Source organism: Chrysemys picta, chromosome 2 (genome assembly GCF_011386835.1).
Source record: "Chrysemys picta bellii isolate R12L10 chromosome 2, ASM1138683v2, whole genome shotgun sequence".
In the NCBI taxonomy this organism is placed as follows: domain Eukaryota; kingdom Metazoa; phylum Chordata; order Testudines; family Emydidae; genus Chrysemys; species Chrysemys picta.
In genome coordinates this window covers 181,751,401-181,770,831 of record NC_088792.1, presented here as the reverse complement: position 1 = coordinate 181,770,831, position 19,431 = coordinate 181,751,401, and the positions used below count along the sequence as shown (strand labels likewise).

The 19,431-nt window shown below is 41.1% G+C and overlaps 1 protein-coding gene and 1 long non-coding RNA gene across 12 annotated transcripts in view; one reads left to right on the top strand and one right to left on the bottom strand.

The window, feature by feature from the left end:
* Nucleotides 1-10,810, bottom strand: part of LOC101943887 (uncharacterized) — a 92,097-nt gene extending 81,287 nt beyond the window's left edge. For 6 of the 7 annotated variants that reach the window (XR_006176907.2, XR_010598785.1, XR_010598782.1 and 3 more), the window contains exons 1-2: nucleotides 2,628-6,722; nucleotides 501-550 (exon numbers count right to left, since the gene is read on the bottom strand). This is a non-coding gene — a long non-coding RNA (uncharacterized LOC101943887). Of the gene's footprint in view, nucleotides 1-500; nucleotides 551-2,627; nucleotides 8,944-10,564 lie in introns of those variants that run through there. The other variant, XR_010598783.1, reaches the window with a different exon arrangement.
* A 1,426-nt stretch (nucleotides 10,811-12,236) lies between these two features.
* The window catches only part of JARID2 (jumonji and AT-rich interaction domain containing 2), a 315,799-nt gene continuing 308,604 nt past the window's right edge, over nucleotides 12,237-19,431 (top strand). For all 5 annotated transcript variants that reach the window (XR_010598780.1, XR_010598781.1, XM_065585072.1 and 2 more), the window contains exon 1: nucleotides 12,237-12,876. Coding sequence is in view for 1 of the 5 variants with exons in the window: in XM_065585069.1 (XP_065441141.1) it covers nucleotides 12,832-12,876 (45 nt within the window). In the remaining 4 variants the exon portion in view is untranslated. The remainder of the gene's footprint in view (nucleotides 12,877-19,431) is intronic.

The window sequence follows — 19,431 nt, the reverse complement described above, 5'->3', positions numbered from 1 at the left end:
TTTTTAACTACATTAAAAGGTAAAATGTTATTTTGCAACAGTTGGTAAAAACTGCTCTGAAATCATTATGGGAGTTTGCACAACAAACAGAATTCTCATGAAGATTTTCCTTTATAGGCTACCTGCAACATTTTGTTGTACATTTAGGACTTATGATATTCTAAGTCTCTACGATGTTCCAGACGGCAAAGAAACTGACATGTACAGAGTATTACATTGTTCTTGCAATTGTTTACAAACATACAATCCAATGACATATCAGGCCTCCTTTACATAGGACAACTATACTTTCATAATCAGTTCATGTCACTTTCATCTGACCCAATCACAAAATACAAGGCTGATGTGTATTCACACAAGCAGGGATAATTATCACAGCCATGTATATCTATGTTTATTCTTACACATCTACCATGCAGCCAGAACCAGTTTGTATCAGCGCCGTCTAGTAAAATCTGGCTCAGCAGAGGATATAGTGGCTGGAAGACATGCACACACACCTGAAGCATGTGGGACAATGAATCATGAGATGCCCCTTATGAACAGTTCTCTGAGAAGAAAAAGGAGAAGAAAAACTGGTTACAGAGGCATGAATAAGGGGTTCCATCTACAATGCCAAAAACCCGCCCCCCAAAACCACAATGCACCAAATTGGTTACCAGATGACTACCATGTACTAATCTGGGCCACTAGCAAGGGTGAATCACAGACAGCTGCCAAAGTAACTAACCAAGTATTAATCACATTGCGTGTGGAGAGAAGCTGCTTTTTAGGGCTTGTCTGCACTGGCAATTTACAGCGCTGCAACTGTCTCACTCAGGGGTGTGGAAAAAAAGAGCTCTCTCCCAGCGCTGCGCCGCAACCACACAAGCCACGTTAAAGCGCTGCCACGGCATACACACCTGCCACGGCAGCGCTTTAGTGTTGCCAGTGTAGACTAGCCCTTAGAATCAACCATGATATTAACTGGTTACAAATCCAGTTAAATGCTTTTGTGAAGAAAAGTCCCTAACGTTCAGTTCCTATTGTAGATACATCACATTCCACATACAGGATTTCAAAATCTTTGCTACTCTATTTGTGGGACAGCATCAGGTAGTATACACTTTCTCCTCTACAATCAATGATATTTCTGTTCAGAAAACAATGACTCCTTGAAGCAGGCAAAGTTAACTGTGCTATTAAGATTGACCAGTCTCCCTTCTCAGGATGTTAACAAACAAAGGAAAAGCAGTGATGATACTTTAGGTTCTTTGCCAGACTGTGTAGAGGATTCCAATATTTAACATGTCTCCACATTCACACAATTCCCTACAGGAATACTAGACCCTTTTGGAGGGGATAGTTCAAGTTTCAGATTAAGATTTATTATTTGTATTGTAGTGGTGCAAAGAAAGCAGGACCCCACTGTACTAGGCACCGTACAAACATAGAACAAAGAGATGGTCCCAGGCCTGGAAGCCTTACAATCTAAATTAGCTGATCTTGATTTTAAAAACCATTCTCCATGGTATGCAAGCTGAGTCATTTCATGGCACGGATAGGTAAACTGACATATTACGGTTACGATCACATATTATTACTGGATATATTACTAGGTTACAAGGACAGGTATTTTTAAAATTTAAATGTCATAGTGGAAAGTAGGGTTTTTAATATGAGTTTCAAGATGACTTTTAAAATTAAAAACAACAAATATTTGTTCCATAAAACATGGCAAATGCTGTGCCAACCTGCTCTCAGTTGCAGAGGACTCCGACTACAGCAGAACTGATGCAGTTCCACTGAACAGAGGAAGAGGTAGAATGCCAGGAGTCTGCATATGGGCCTGCAGAGCTGTGCATTTAAAGCAACCCCAAATCAAGAATAATCTGATCAGTATGCTACACTCATCTCTTCATGCTAAGAAGACTTGAAAAAACAAGTTTCTATTGTGAACTGTTATCCATCTACAGACTTAAAACAAAACATTTTTTAAAAATGGGACTACTCTTATGCTGCATTCCCCAAAAGACAATAGTAGAGAACCATTGTCACAGGCCTCAGAGAGAGAGCAAGCAATCTATTCTAGTGGCCAAAGTAAAGAGGAGGGATGGAGTTTGCTGTTGGGCAGAAAGGAGCTGGAACCACTGTAGCCCATTAATGTGGCCTTGAAAGAAAGCAAACAGCATCTTTCAAAGGTAACTATTTGTTCGTAGACTGGACAGCAGAAGGCATCATGTAAGCTGGCTGGCAACCTTTACTAAGGTACTGAGTACAGTGCCTTTTTGGCACATTATGTCTGCATCAGTGAAGGAAGCAAAAATGAAACTGTACCCAAATCCCTCAGAACGTTATAATTGTTCTGCTGTCACTTTGCTGTGCTGGCCTTCTCTCTTTTAATTTTCATTTGGCTTTCATTGCTACCTTCTTGTGCCCAATATCATATTCTACACCACTTGACAATGAAGATTCAATTTTATTTTAAAAAGGATCTCTCTGTGCCAGCCTATATTTTACAATCAGTGAACAAGCTCTAGAAAGCAAGGTTCCTAAAATATCCAGACTTTTATGTTTTCACCCTCTCTTCAGTAAAGCATTTCAGAAAATAAGTCCTACCGATTCTCCTAAAACTTAAAACTGCTAACCTGAATATCTTGATAGGAGCAGACAATGTCCTCAGAAGCAGCTGGCCTCTCAACTTAGCTTCTGACACTGAGGAACTGCATCAGCATCAACTGTGTTTTAATACCTTAACGTGACAGAAGAAATAACATGAGTTGAACAAAAATTATAGCGCGATTTCTAACAAAATAAATTTGAGTGCATTATCGACAGACATCTTAGAAACCATACATACAAGTGGATAGCATTCACAAAGGCTCTTAAGCAAAGTAAGTAGTCATGGGATAAGAGGGAAGGTTCTCTCATGGATTGGTAACTGGTTAAAAGATAGGAAACAAAGGGTAGGAATGGCCAATTTTCAGAATGGAGAGAGATAAATAATGGTGTCCACCAGGTGTCTGTACTGGGCCCAGTCCTATTTAACATATTCATAGATGATCCGGAAAAAGAGGTAAACAGTGAGGTGGCAAAATTTGCAGATGATACAAAATTACTCAAGATAGTTAAGTCCCAGGCAAACTGCGAAGAGCTACAAAAGGATCTCTCAAAACTGGTTGACTGGGCAACAAAATGGCAGATGAAATTCAGTGTTGATAAATGCACAGTAATGCACACTGGAAAACATAATCCCAACTATACATATAAAATCATGGGGTCTAAATTAGTTGTTACCACTCAGAAAGAGATCATGGAGTCATTGTGGATAGTTCTCTGAAAACATCCACTCAATGTGCAGCGGCAGTCAAAAAAGCAAACAGAATGTTGGGAGTTATTAAGAAAGGGATAGATAAGAAGACAGAAAATATCATATTGCCTCTATATAAATTCATGGTACGCCCACATCTTGAATACTACGTGCAGGGTCACCCCATCTCAAAAGAGATATATTGGACTTGGAAAAGATTCAGAAAAGGGCAACAAAAATGATTAGGGGTATGGAACGGCTGCCATATAAGGAGAGATTAATAAGACTGGGGCTTTTCAGCTTGGAAAAGAGGCGACTAAGGGGGATATGATAGAGGTCTATAAAATCATGACCGGTGTGGAGAAAGTAAATAAGGAAGTATCATTTACTCCTTCTCATAACACAAGAACTAGCATCCACCAAATGAAATTAATAGTCAACAGGTTTAAAATAAACAAAAGGAAGTATTTTTTCACACAACGCAGTCAACCTGTGGAACTCCTTGCCAGAGGATGTTGTGAAGGCCAAGACTATAACAGGGTTCAAAAAAGAACTAGAGAAATTTATGGAGAATAGGTCCATCAATGGCTATTAGCCAGGATGGGCATGGATGGTGTCCTTGGCCTCTGTTTCCCAGAAGCTGGGAATGGGCGACAGTGATGGATCACTTGATGATTACCTGTTCTGTTCATTCCTTCTGGGGCACATGGCATTGGCCGCTGTCGGAAGACAGGATACTGGGCTAGATGGAGCTTTGGTCTGACCCAGTATGGCTGTTCTTATGTAAGCCAGTAGATTTAAGAGTTTGGTTAATGTAATGGAAGCAGCCATTGGTATGTATTATAATCAGGTATCAGAGACAAAAGTTAAACTTACACCCAAGTTTATGGACCACAGGAGCCAAGAACATATTAACAAGACCAATGATTTCCTTACATCATTTACATGTAGACCCTGATCCCTACCTATCAATTCCCAACTTAATGTCTTGATCCTGTTAGGTGTTGAACTCCCTCAATTCCCAATGAAGTTAATGGGAGCTGAGGGTGTTCGGCACCTGGCAGTATCAGGCCTTAAATGAGCAACTGACACAAACAATCAGTTGTTTGGCAAACCTCACGATGACTAAAAACCATTTGTTCCTTTTGGTCTTTTCAACAGAAGCCCCCACAATCTGAGTGTACAGGCTTATATTTGTTTATAAAATTGATTGTTTATTAAAAAGCTTCATAGCCTCCACTGCAGTAGGTATTAATTACAGCCTATTGCACATAAGCTTGTCCTTCAAAATTTCTTAACTTTATCTTTAGATGCAACATAAAGGCATTATGAAGGCTAATTGTAGGCTAGCACCAGTGGATATAGTGCTAGTAGAAGTACTCGCAGCAGTTCCAAGTAGACTTTTTTTCAGCAAAGAAGTCTCCCGCATTTTAAATTGAACAATTATTATTCTATTGCATATGAACTACTATCCCTAGATGAATTATCTAATCATAAGGAAGAAAATTAAAGATTGAGTACTTCATTGCATAGCATACACTACTGCAGGGGTTGGCAACCTTTCAGAAGTGGTGTGCTGAATCTTCATTTACTCACTCTAATTTATGGTTTCGCGTGTCAGTAATACATTTTAACCTTTTTAGAAGGTCTCTTTCTATACATCTATAATATACACCTCTACCTCGATATAACGCTGTCCTCGGGAGACAAAAAAAATCTTACCACGTTATAGGTGAAACCACGTTATACTGAACTTGCTTTGATCCACCAGAGTGCGCAGCCCCGCCCCCCAGAGCACTACTTTACCGTGTTATATCCGAATTTGTGTTATATCGGGTGGCGTTATATCGAGGTAGCGGTGTATTACTAAACTATCATTGTATGTAAAATAAATAAGGTTTCAAAATGTTTAAGAAGCTTCATTTAAAATTAAATTAAAATGCAGAGCCCCCGGGACCGGTGGCCAGGACCTGGGCAGTGTGAGTGCCACTGAAAATCAGCTCATGTGCTGCCTTCGGCACATGTGCCATAGGTTGCCTACCCATGCACTACTGTATCTGGGAAAACATGACTAACACTATAACTGCTTAGGCATGAGGGCTTGTCTACAGTACCCGCTGGATTGATGGGCAGCGATTGATCCAGCGGGAGTCGATTTATCACGTCTAGTCTAGACGCGATAAATTGACTGCCAAGTGCTCTCCTGTCAACTCCGGTACTCCACCAGGGCGAGAGGCGCAGGCGGAGTCGACGGGAGAGCGTTAAGGTTGCCAAGTCAGGCACTCAAAAATTAGGAAATGTCAGAATTTAGATTGCCTGGGCAACCTTAACTTGCCTCCTTTGTGCATATCCATTATTACACAGTCTTTAATTGCATGATCACATACTATTTTTTCCCTCAGGACCTCTGCTCATTCACTGCAAAGAAGGCCCTGCTCCGGAGAGGAACCTGGGTTGTAAAGTGAAAGAGGCTGTAGTCTCCAGGGCAACTTTCACCTGTCTTAACCATGAGACCATGCTATTCTTTCTGTAGTCCTCAGCAAGTTTGTGTGTAGATAAAGCCCAAATGGAGAATTTCATGTCCTCAAAGGTCTTTCTTTCTCCCCTTTTGAAGTCTGAATAGTTGCCTCTCTGAAAATGTAGTTCTACCTTATCCTGTCTTGATTCCTCAAGACAGAAGGACATCAGGGACAAAACATACAGTGAGGTTATACATACAGTCTAGACAACAAACTCAAACGAGATCTTAAAGTAACTGAAGAAAATTTTGAAGTTATAGAAGCCTGTATACAAAGATGGCTGCCTAAAGGGGGTTTTAAACTATTAACCTTGAAAAAGTAATTGTCTCTGCTTGTTGCCTAGCAAAGTTCTGTCCTCCCAAACACGAAACAAAAATGTATTACTCATGAATGGTGAGGTTTAAAGGCTTTACCAGATGAGTTTGGGATATTAGTGTTACTCACAGGTGAGTGATGCTGGCCACCCCACACAAGTGCTATTAAAACACTTATCCCACAGCATGCCATCATGTACTCTGTATGTCACATTACAGAAAAACGATTATAGGAATATTTTAGAGTTTTAAAAAAAAGTTAGTGCTTTATTTCTTAAACCCTATACCTTTAATACTAGTTGCCTTAGTTATAATGAATCCAGCTATATAGAACAGAGAGGAAGCCATTATAAGCCTCTAAAAATGACCAAAAATAGTTTTTCTATGCATAAAAAGTCACAATTTTCATATCTGGTGTTTTGGGACCTCCCAGGGTTAGACGTGAATGTTGTACCCCAGTGGGAATCTGGAAAACCACCTTTTCCAGTTATACAAAGTTCTTGTCTCTAGCCTTACAGGAGCTTGAGATGTCCGACTTTAAAGTTATATCTATTTTAGGTCTAGAAAACCCATTCATTTTGGGCAGGTATAATTTGGGGGAAAATATTCAACATTTGGGGAATAGGTATCCAGAAGTCATTTGTATGAAGTGGTAATCAGCCATCTGTTCACAAACAATCACAGATTACCCTGGATACAAGGTTCCTTTTATGGCTAGGAAAATCTGGCATCATGCCCTTTGTTTGCAGGCTGGTGAGTTATCACATAAATTCAGCCCATGTACTTTCTGCCTCTCCTGTACTGGTTATACCAGTTTTATATTGTAGGAGAAACCAGAAAATGACTGCTTGGGTTTGTAGCTCATCTCACTGTGCTGCTATATATACTATGACCCTATCCATTGGCTCACTGGAAAAATCTTTCCTCAGGAGAACTTTAAGGCCACCAGTAAATATTTCACCTATCTGCCTTCCAAGTTCAAAGACACATCAGAAGAAATGACTCAGGCTGAAAAATTAAATGAAGCACTTCCATAGATGTCAGCTATGAATAATTCTCTTTTGTAAAGAGACTACAGATCTTTTTCTCGGGTCTTTAAAACAGATTCTGTCCATGCCAGGGCTGCCCTCAAGCATCAATTGGCTGTAGAGGTACCATTGACGTTCCTGCTTAGTGAAGAATCCACTCACTTCTAAATAGGATCTTTGGGTATAAAACTGTCCTATGTGGGAATGATCCTATTTCACTATGGAAGAAAGAACTACATCTGCCTTAAAGCTAACCAGATAATATTTGTTTTGCTTTACATTATAAAAATATGTTGCCTGCCTACTCAAGCACTTAGATTTTGTGGGAAATTCCCATTTAGATCGGGTTGAATTCTCCAGTATCGAGTAGAGAGGAGTGTCTGGACCTAGTTTTGACCCAAAGAGAAAATATTTTCTTGTTTTCGTCTCTTGCTCTGGGGACTGAAAGCACTATGTAAGCATTGTCTCAAAACAGCCTAGAGCAAATAGCTCATCTTGCATCTGCCTCCCTCAGGCTCCCATTCAGAAAGCTGTCTTTCCGACAAAGAGGACTTAAGACTCACATTGCTTACTGTATTTGGCAAGCTCTCTTTTTTTCTCTCAAAGCTACTGTGCCCGGAATTATTAGGTACAGAAGACTCCAAAGAGCATAAGGGTTTTCTCCTTTTGTATGTTGTCTTTCAAGAGACTAGTGCCATTTAAAGGTCATGTTGTGATATGATTGACAGATCTGATTCTGCCACCAAGGTTGCAAGCAACAGTTGAAACCCTGTGTAGAACATACTGATCTTGCTGAAGAAGAAACTCAACTTCATTTTCAGATTTCTGCATAATTGGAAGACCTAAAAATAGCTTATGATAAACAGATTTGACCTAGAAATCAATAAGACACAAACATGGGACTCCACAATGCCATTTTTGTCACTTTTCAAACACCTCCAAAGCCGAATAATTTGATGGTAGTTAGGACTAAGCTCACTATCAAGTTAAGGCATCCATAGGACCCCCTGATCAAATTCAGTGGCAGCCACTGATGTCAATAGCAGTTCAAACCAACTGTGTGATATTGACTACACTGTCACAGTATCAGTGTTTAATAAATCATTTATGTAAAACAATCTACTTTAAGTATTTATAGCAAGTCAGTCAACACAGTACTGAGGTGGTGAAGCACAGTGGGATAAGAAGGGCAGGATTCCAGAACCACAATGGGTGCCTTCTTGTGTAACTTCCCCCAAAACAGATTGTGAGAACACAACCAAGGATCTTCAGCAACAACAGTCCAAATCTCTACTATCTGAGCTGAAAGAGAAACAGCAATAGCATGCTCTTATCTGTTATGTCGAACAGCCACTAGCAGGAAACACGACACCTTGAGCCAAACTGAAACATCTGCCTAAAAAGCATTCTGAAGGTGGAAAAGGGGTTTTTGCTAATTTATATTGTACAAAAAAAGGCCTGATATGTTTGTTTCAAAAATGTTTTGCTTCTTGTTAACTTAGAAATATCAGGAATGTCAAGCCTGATTTTGCTTGGATGTCTCCTTGGAGGATGCAGAGATGTGGAATAGGAGCTTTTACAGTCCTTAACTGAAGAGGCAGGATACTGGATCTTTGACAAAAGTGTTTTTTCTTAAGAATTTCTTAGGCACTTGAGTTGAATAAAAACACTATTAAAACCAATAAAAAATTAAACAGTTTGAGAGAAATCACTTGTATATCAGTTAATCAGATTGTACTTGCTTGTTACCGGTAATGCAATGGGTCTTCCAAGAAAAACACAGTAGGTGAGACCTGAATTTGTGAAGTAAAGCATAAGCAGAAATTTTTTTTTAAAAAACAACAAAAACTTGCAAGCCTGCTGTATACATCATGAAGAACCAAAAGCAGGAGTTTTAGCCCACCTCTAACATAAAAACAAATTATATTCAAGTGATGACTAACTAGCCAGCTGATGAGTGTATTTCCAATTTAGGATGAAGCATGGTAAGACAAAGTTATCACTCCATTTGCGTATATGAATACTATAAATAATTCTATGATAAATAATTCCCAAGACTATAACAGGGCTCCAAAAAAAAAAAAACAAAAAAAAACCTAGGTAAGTTCATGGAGGATATAGATCCATCAATGGCTATTAGCCAGGAGGGGCAGGGATGGTGTCCCTAACCTCTGTTTGCCAGAAACTGGGAATGGGTGACAGGGGAGAGATCACTTGATGATTATCTGTTCTGTTCATTCCCTCTGGGACACCTGGCATTGACCACTGTCAGAAGATGGGTTAGATGGACCTTTGGTATGACCCAACATGGCCGTTCTTAAGTGGTTTTCTACAGCTCTTCACAATGGGACTTCAAAATGTAATTTTATTATTATTACAGCTTTTACCAGAGTTTGTTTCATAAAGAAATATATTAGTAATCACTTATAGTAAATTTAATAAATTAGATATTTTACAAAGTTGAGAACCAAAACTTTAAAAAAATGTTTTAAATGTGTCAGATTAGAGAAACCCTGAAATAAACAGCAACAAATATGGAAAAATATGAAGAGAAAATTATATTAAAAAGTAACTTTGTTTTTCATTTAACATTTTAAATGTAGTTTGTACACTAATGCTACAAGATGTGAGCACAATGTTCTCTCTTTAAGGAGGAAGGATGGTTTTGTGGGTAAAGCTTATGACTAGCTGTCATAAGAACTGGGTTCTATTCCTGGCTCTCCCAAAGCCTTTATGTGACATTGAGCAGTCACTTAACCTCTTTGTACCCAAGTTTCCACATCTGTAAGGTGAAGATATTATTATCTCAGAAGAATGATGTAAGACTAAATTACAATTTGGGAAGTGTGCTAAGAGCCTCATTTGGAAGATGTTATAAATGTAAAGTATATTATTTGGTTGCATGGAAAAGGAGAAATGGCCCAAGGTTTGAATACAGAATTAGTAACCGGAAACATCATCCAAAGTCTTCCACAGACTTATGACATCCGGAGAAGTCACTCAAATTTCTCTATCCCCATTTCTCATCTGAAAACAGAAATATTTCTCTGCCTCATAGGACTGAGGTGTTAGCTTACATTTTCAAAGCTTTCTTATCACAGTTTCCCTCCCCCTTTCCTTTTATAAAGAAATTAACCTATTTGAGCAACCCACAACCACATGCACACTTAAAAATGTGGTATTAGTAATTTCCTAGCTTGTATACGTTACCATGTCCATTTATTTATATAATTAAATCAGCTGACCATTTGATTCTTGTGTATAAGCAAGCGAAAAACACCCAAACATTATGGAAAAAGCAAAAGGCACAATAATTTAATGTAGACTGAGGAGATTAAAACATCACATACAATTAACTACAGTAAATGTTGCATTTATGAGAGTGTTTCTTTTCATTCCTGGGAAATACTTTACCTTGATCAAACACTACAAATTGTAATGGCAAGCAAATCCTCCTCTTTGCAGCACACCTTGGCACCAGCAAAACCAGGGAGGTTTAAAAAAAAAATCTATCACGCTATAGGATTATGATGTGTGTTATTTTACTAGTCCTGCTGTTGCTGCCTAGGACTTTCATCCCTTCAAACTAATCCAGTGCAGCAGCAGGGATTTTGCAGCATTACGGAGGGGGGAGGGGGAGAAGGGGAGTGACCTTAGAATACCTTGGAGACATACTGAGTAAGTTTTATATAAACCAGACACACTGTCCTGAGGTGACACTCACTGAAAAGCTAAGCAGGCTCCCAATAACTAGATGGAAAGCAAGAGGTCCCTTTAGACCATAGGATAATTTAGGTAAATTCTATTTCTTACTGCAGTTTCCTAACCCAGTCCAGGCACGTTAATCTTCATTCTCCCCTCAAAATGCCTCTCCCTCCCCACTTTTGTAGCCTCCCAGGAAAGTCCCATTTCTCCACCCAGTAGCATATGGCTACTGTCAGCCATAGCCCACCAAGGAAAGGTGGGCGGGACCTGCCTCGCCCTTCTTTTCCTCCCATCTCCACTAACGATATCCCCCCCGCCCGCCTCTTAACCAAACATGCTCCCCACCCGTTTTCTCCTCCCTTCCAAGCTCTCCCAATTAAAAGGTATTTTGGAGTCTTCCCTCTGTTCCACCCCGGCTTTCCAATCACAAGCGCTTTACCGCAGCCGTTCAGCAGCGGGTCCCTGGCACCACTGCAATCTCCCAGTAAAAGCTGCCCGTCACCTTCTCCCCACAGCCTCCCACTAAGAAGGGTCCTGTTTCCCCCACCCTGTGTCGCCCTTTCCCCCGCACGCTCTCCGGGTAGTGCAGCTTCCCTCGCCATAAACAGGACCCCGCCCCCGCCACTGGAGCCCCCCCAGTGCGAGGCCCGGGCACCCTTCCCCCGCAGCAGCCCGAGCTCCGCTCCGTCAACTCCCGCGCCGGCCAACGTTCCACGGCTCGCGCTCCAGCCTCTTTCGAACCCCGTCCGCCGAGAGGGGAGGGAAGGAGAGAGAGAGGTGCCTTGCGCACAATCTCCGCCCCTTCGCCCCCAAGGGAACCAATCAAACAGCCCTAGCGTCCAAGGAGAGGGGCGGGGCGGAGCGGCTGATAGAACTCGACGGCAGCGTCACGTTCCAGCCGCGCGGGGCAGGCTGGGAATTGTAGTTTCTCCTTTCCCAGCCGTAGCCATTTTGTGGTGAAGGGAACTACAACTTTTCCAGAGCCTAAGGATCATTCCAAGGGGGCACGCGGAGTCCCCGCGGCGCGTTGGCCAGTGAGGCCCAGTGCTGATAGCCCGGCGGGGCCCGGCGCGTGGGATGTGACGGGACGAGCGAGTCGCGGGGCAGGAGAATAATTCAAGAGCTTTGCAGACAGGGCAGGGGGAGGGGGGCGAGTGAGCGCGCTAGGGATCATCGCCCAATTCCCCGCTCCGCTCCCTCGCAGGGGCCGCCGGCCGCGGCTCGCCAGAGGCCAGGTTTGAATGCGAAAGGGAGGCCGAGGTCTCTGACGTTTGCCCTGCACGAGGCGCTCTGCAGGGCCGGCTGCGGCTGCTGAATGCAGCTCGGTGGGGGCTTGCGGCCGGGGACCCGGGTGCGAATTGAGGCCAAGCCCTAACCGAGAGATTAAAAAAAAATCAGGTCCATTTAAAGTTGCTGCCGGAGCGCGGCTCTCATTGGTTAGGGGAGAGCTGGAGGAGCAGGGACACACACAGTGCGTGTAGCCTTCACTGCTGCTGCGCTGCTGCTAGAGAAGCTGCTGCTGCTGGAGCTGGAGTTGTCTCTGCTGCTTTCCCTTGCTGCAGCAGCAGCACAAACGTGACTTCCAACATTTTTATTTATCTTCTCCTTTCAATCCTTTTCCTTTTGCAAGATGTAACTACAGCTCAGACACTAAGGACGTACAGATCGCTTAAGCGGCTTGGGAAAGAGAAAAGGGGATATCAAGGGCGTCGTTTTTTGTGTTGGGGAGAAAATTTCCATTATGAATGTTTCTCTAAAGTGATTTTTTTTGTTTGCTTCGCATTCGTTTTTTCCCCCCATTCCCCATATCTCGGATTTATTGCAAAGAAAATCCCGTTGTGAGGCAAGAAAGTCGGATTACAAGATACTACTACAAACAAAAACTGGATATTTGAGGGGCATTTTAGCAAAAAATTGTTGCGGCTTTACTTCATGAAGCAATTGTCCCCTTTTGCAAACAGAATTTGGATACCAGAATGAGTAAAGAAAGACCCAAGAGGAATATAATTCAAAAGAAATACGTAAGTGGTTATAACATATATCATTTGACTCCCAGTTTTAGGAAATGGCTGTGAATGTCAAGTTTATAGCTAACCCTGAAGCTATAAAGGTTTGAAACAAATGTCTAGTAATGCTGATCTTTATTCTCCTTAGGTGTGGGGGAGTTTCAGAAACCCCTTTAAATTGCAAAACCTTCTGCTCAGTTTTGTTATAAAGCCAGATTTGTGTAGCGATACCTCAAGTGAATAAATGTATTGACCTCAAATGACACAATCATAATCTAGTTTTAGATGAAAGGCAGGGAGCTCAAGGGGGGCTGCTGCGACAATGTTACTAAACTGCTTTTTCATTTGGCTATATTAATAATGCACTTTACATGCAAAATAACATATTTTGTATGTATGTAGAGTCTTGTTTAGTGAAGACAGTATGGTTATAGAAAGCCCTTTAAGTTGAAATCGAATGGCTGGTTATGGCGAGCTTGTTTCTTGCACTACCACATCAAATGTAATATATGTGATCGTTTGCTTATCTGGCAAGCAATAGAAACCAAACCAGTTGGGGATCATGTTACAGGGAATGCGTTTGTTAGGATTGACTTTAATAATGGGGAAATGGCTTGGTTTAGTTTAAAAATGCATGATGGTGTCTCGAAATACTAGAAGAATATGGTATAGTTCAGGCTGTACACCTATCTCTGTTCTTACACAACTGCTTAACCAGACGCTTGAAATAGTCTAACCCTTTAAACATATAAATTTGCAGGGATAGTTGGGTTTTGGTCCTGCTTCAGCTACGTTTTGATTGGCATAAGGCGAGTCTTTAAGTTTGGAAAAACAGAGGGGATTCGTCAGATATGCATCAGAACTAATAATTTTATCTGCATGTTACAAATAAAATATGTCATATTCAGAAAATGATTGCTTCAAGATATTAGATGCAACCCCCCACTTTTTTCCCCAAGTTGTAGAATATACTGTATTATCATTTCTGGCTTTTTTCCCGTGGGGATGTATTTCTTTGGGGGTCTGACCTTCGGGACCCTTTTGCCTTGTTTTTAAATATTTAATAAAAGGTAAATTGACTTAAGATGCCTATTTCTATCCATGTTTGTCTCTTCTCTTTAAAATATAATTTAGAGAAGCGAGGGGTTAGGAAAAAATTAAAAACTTAAAGGTATTCTGCACCGAATTTACGAATTAAAAATACATCCGCATTGCAGAGGAATTGGGAGTGTGAAGCGGACTAGTTTAAAGTATTGCATCGAAACAGGAACATTGTCTAGAAAGTCTAACGAAACATGTAAGACGTGCACGTTTCCCAGACAGTGAAACAAAGCAGAATGGGAGAAGAATTTGTAGTGTTTAATTAAAATAAAATAACATATATTTTAAAGCCACACCACGTCTGTACGAGTGAACAATAGAATCTTCCTCTGGTTTTGCCTATAGTGCTTGTTAAAGAATTAATAAAACTACTGTCACCCCCCCCACTCTTGCCCCAGAGGCAAGATATGAGAGAGACATGTGAGCATGGTAGGGAGACAATGTATCCAATGTTCACAAGTTTCCCTGTGGAATGGAGGGAAATCGCTTTTGGGGAAGGGGGCAAGGGAGTGCAGGTTACTGTGTTCGTGTGTGTGTCGAGGGGAATGTGTGGGTTGCTGCACTATTGCAGTGAGTAGCAGGCACAGACGCAAGCATGGCTGCTGCTTCTGCTTTGGGCTGGCCTGGTCGATTTCCCATGCATCCTCTCGAGCAGCGGCAACAGGTTAAAGCGGAATGTCAGTACAAGACCCCGGGTTCCCGGCCACTCAGCCCAGTCAGTGCCAGGTTCTTCTTGTTGTTCTGTGACGTCACAAAGGGAAGGGCCTGGACTCGGTGGAATCTTCGTCTCATCAATGTTCTGATTTCCCCCTCCCCCTCCTCTGTGACGTCAAACGTGAGGCGGGCCGCTTGGGCTGGAGAAGAGGGGGAGTCACGAGGGCACTGGCTGCTGCTACTGGGGAGGCTGTATTTCTGGCACCCAGCACTGTTCTCTGCTCTTACCAGGTGAGCAGGTGTAGCAAGCATTGCATACACAGCAACTTCTGTCAACCTCTGTCTCCCTTTCCCCCTTCCTATTAAGTGGAGTCTGAACCTGTTTAATTTGGTTCAGAGCAGGGAGCTAATCTACCTCATCTTTGGGTAGGAGGCACACTTCCCCGATGCCCTTTAAGAAGAAAGGGTTAGTCATTCTATTTTTCCTGCGTGGTATAACTTGATATGGTAAGGTAGAGGCACTCCTGTGTGGGTTGGTGGCACAGGGGGTGAAGTTGTACCAACAGAGCACAGCACCTTTCTTTTTTCTGAAACCTCTTTAAGTATTGCAGTGTCACAGTAGAACATCCTGGGTAGCATCTTTCCTTTAATACACACACACATGTGCACCCACTCAAGTCTTTTGTCTGCATGTTTCAGTCCCAGGCATGATCACTCACACCCCAGGTTTCAACCACAGCTGTCCGAAAGGGCCTCCAGTTCCCAGCCTCTTGTAAAGACTTTATTTAAAAATATAAAAAAGGTAGTTTTGCGTTTGATAGTGTGCACACTAGCTTTTTTCCATTTAGCTAATTTCACACAGCTTGTCCACTTGAACTCTTTCCCTCAGAGGGACACAGTTTTATTTCATGCAAAATCTTTCAAGCACTTCACAAAAATTGTAAGTCTGATCCATATTCCAATTGCTTTGGAGGTTTTGCTATTTTAGGGAAACTGGAAAATGTGTGTTTTACAGCTCATAGTTATTAAAAAATAATAATCAATCACTATGTATTTTACTGTGCTAAGCAATCTCCTGATCTCTGTCTATGGAAGAGCTGGCTTGTAAGGGATTATGTGGCATTCCTGTAGTGGAGTATAACAATGGTCCTCCTAGTGTCATAAATTGCCTATATTGCTGGCTAATTATGATGCTTTACTGCAAGGATGGATTTGAAGTAAGATATGATGTTCCTACCCTGGTCGGTGACACAAGGAGACAGGTCAACTAATTGTCCAGTCACCTCTTTTCCCCCCCCCCTTAAAAAAAGTACTGTTTTGTAGGCTACTTAGCTCTGGTCTTCAGATAACCACAGACTGCCACAATGCAACCAGAGCTTTTTGCTGAATGCTGAAAAGTAATTGTCTAAAATGTACCCTAAAACAAAAAGACTCTGAGAACAATAGAATATAGCACAGTGTTACGACTGTTGCCTTGAGGCTTAACTTGCTGTTACGCAAATAATCATCATACATCAAAGGTTTAAATAAACTTTTGGTTATTACCATGGGAGTTGTTAATCCAAGAAAAAGGAAACTTGTGTGTCTTCTTTTTAAAATGTTTTCACTGAACTTTTAAAAACCATGGCTGATAGATTTGTATGAATCTTCTCTCTTCACCCCCCTCCTCCTCAAACATCTCTAAATATTAAATATTTCTTTTTGGCTCAAACCTCAGACAACTGACAGCATTGTAAAGCATCAGCTGTGAAGCCAGACTTTTTCAGTGTGCACTTGGAATTAATAGTTCTTAAATCAAAAGCTTTGACGTCTTAAATATAATTTCATAAGTGCATTTTTCTATCCCTTTTTGTGATGTCTTATAGCAAATCCAGTGGTCATTGTGGTTTACTTTTTGAAGTAACAGACCTTTATTACTGTAACGAAATACCTGTGTAGTTCTGCTATGGTAACAGATGGTGAAATATAATTAAGTAGTAATGACACCACTGTCTCCTTGTGTGATTTGTTTCTCTGTCCTTGCAGGGGTAAAAGTGCGGTAGCTAGCCTTAAGGTGACACACTCCACATAAGGACAGCCTAGGTTTGTCAAATCAAGGGTTCAAGGCCTAAAGAAAATTAATACATTCTAGAGGTCTGAAAAGACATTGATGTTTTTGAGTAATGCTTTGGACTGTGTAATTATACAATATCCTTGTGACAACAGTAGGAAAAAAATTGCTTCATACATGATTGAAACGTAGCCGTCTCTGGGATGGAATGTAGCAACTGCATCATAATGCACAGCAGTATACAGTAGTTTGGGAAGCATGATCTACCAGAGCCAACTGAAACTGCAGTGGGGAATTTATTTAGGAAGAACGTAGCTGTGCTGGATTTTGGTAACGTCTATTACCTTGCCATCCTTGCACTCAAGTGTTATTAGATTTCTAATTTTCACAATTGGGTGGGGCCTCTGTGTCCTCTTGGATGAGATACAGTGCTTGGTTTGGCATTGATGAGGAGGACAGTGCTATTTTCTGAATTACTGACACCATATTCTTCCAATGAAAGGAGGGGGCAGAGCTGCTCGGTCCTGGTTGAGCCATGTTGTCCTGGGGGATAGCTTTAACAAACAAGGGAAGTTCAGTCCTTATGTTGCCTTAGCCCTTATTTTAAGGGCGAGGAATAAGCTCCTCCATCAGCAAAAAGAACAGGAGTACTTGTGGCACCTTCGAGACTAACAAATTTATTTGGGCATAAGCTTTCGTGGGCTAAAGCCCACTTCATCGGATGCATGCAGCGTAATGCCCAAATAAATTTTAGTCTCTAAGGTGCCACAAGTACTCCTCGTTCTTTTTGCTGATACAGACTAACACGGCTACCGCTCCTCCATTAGTCCACTACAGATAGTGCTTTTTCATGCCTGGTTGGGATTCTGATTTTTTTTTTTTTTTTTTATTAAGATTTCTTACAAGATTATATCTAGCCCTTGAAAGGACTCTGTCAGCCCTGAGTAGGGTCCTTGGCTAGCATTGTGGAGAAACTGCTGTTAAGTACCCAGTGCTACAGGTATTCCACTCTCCCTGCTGGGCCCTCTTTGTCTCAAAGCCTCTTAAGTTTGGTCAGGACAAAGATTTATTACAGCATCTTTCTCCACAAAACAACACTTTTTTTTTTTCTTGTGAAGAGTTGTAGCTAAAGCTTTAAGGGTGCAACCCCATGGAAAAACTTTCACTCTTCAGAGGATCTGGTTGAGACTGGGCTACTTCCTGAGCTCTGTTAGTTCCCTTGAAACACTTAATGCAAGCCTCTGCTTCATGGCCACACCACAGCTCTTCTAGGTCTGCAGACTTTTGGGCCTTTATTCCTTATTGGCCAGGTGAGTTAGCTGCTGGTATTGCATATAAAAAAAGGGAAGGCAGAGCTGAAGAACTATTTTGGGATCTCTGGATAGGGCAAGGAAGTGATCTAGGCTTTGCCTTGGGCTGAGTTTACTTCAACAAATATCAGATAAAATAATGTAATTACTCAGCATTATGTAAAAATTGGCTACAACATTGTGTGTGATTCAGAGAGCTAAGGATGTAGTGGTGTACCTAACAAATATATGACTTATCAATGCTTACCTTTTCTTGTTGCTGTGAGTAACCAGAAGAATTGTCTCTTATTGATGGGGGGACAGGGGGAGTGGCCTCTTACTTCAGCCAGCTGCATGGGCTAGAAACAAAGTGTGTAATTTATACAATATGTTCCAGAATTACAGATACTGAATTATTAAGACTATAGCAAATGGTTCATAATTGTTTTAGTGTTCATTGGGCACTTTCACTGCCTGTAGTGAGGCTTGACAGGCCTATTAAGTTAGTATTAAAGGTATAAACTCTTTTTCTTAAAGGAACAGAATAATACTTAGCACTGTGCATGTTAAAGCTTGGTACAAACATTAACTGATCCTTGCATTGAGAGAGATAAGATTGTCCCCATTTTATTGTTGCAAGACATAGGTCTAAATGCCTCAACCAAAACAGCACAACACCTCAAGAGAACGGACAAAACTAATATCCAGTGTTTCTGGATTCTAGTACCATCAGTCAACATCATTAAGAGTTGCAGCCCCATTGCAATGTATGCTGAAAGTGTTCCTCTAACATAATCTAAAGAAATACTGAAGTCTGTATTTAAGAATTTGCGCTCTTGCTGTGTTTATTTGAATAGAGATGTGATACCTTGCAGATGATGGAAATAATTTCTTATGATGATTACTCAGTGGAGGGAGTATTTAATTAAGCAGATCCCTCTCATACGCTGAAGCAAAAGGGACTCTGCAGGATTAAAATTCAGATTTTGACATTCTGTTTGCACATGTTGCTAATACTGCCCAATTTATATAAAACTGAAAGTGCTGGGGGAAAATCTATTCAGCATTTTATGTTGTATGGCTACTTTTTATTTCATTCAGCTTGGACACTGAAAAGACACTAGTCACTTTCAGCTTTTATGCACTAGAACAATATTGCAGTATTTGCTTTGCAATGATGCAGAGGAAGGCTCAGATGCAAATAGGGAGAGAAACATGTTTTGCTTCTTTATGATCAGGAGCCAGTGTTTTGTGATTCTGCAGATGTGGAGAATAAATGCATTGCAGCAGAATCTAATTTTTGCATTTAAAACAAGTATTATTTTTTTCTAGACCTTATGGTTGTGAAAAAACCCATCCAAATGTAAACAAAGTTTAACTGATGCACTGTCTGAATGTGTGCAGACCACCTGAAACAATAGCTCTGGTGGATTTGATTGCCTTTCTTAATCTAAAGGGGATGTTAATTTTCAAGTC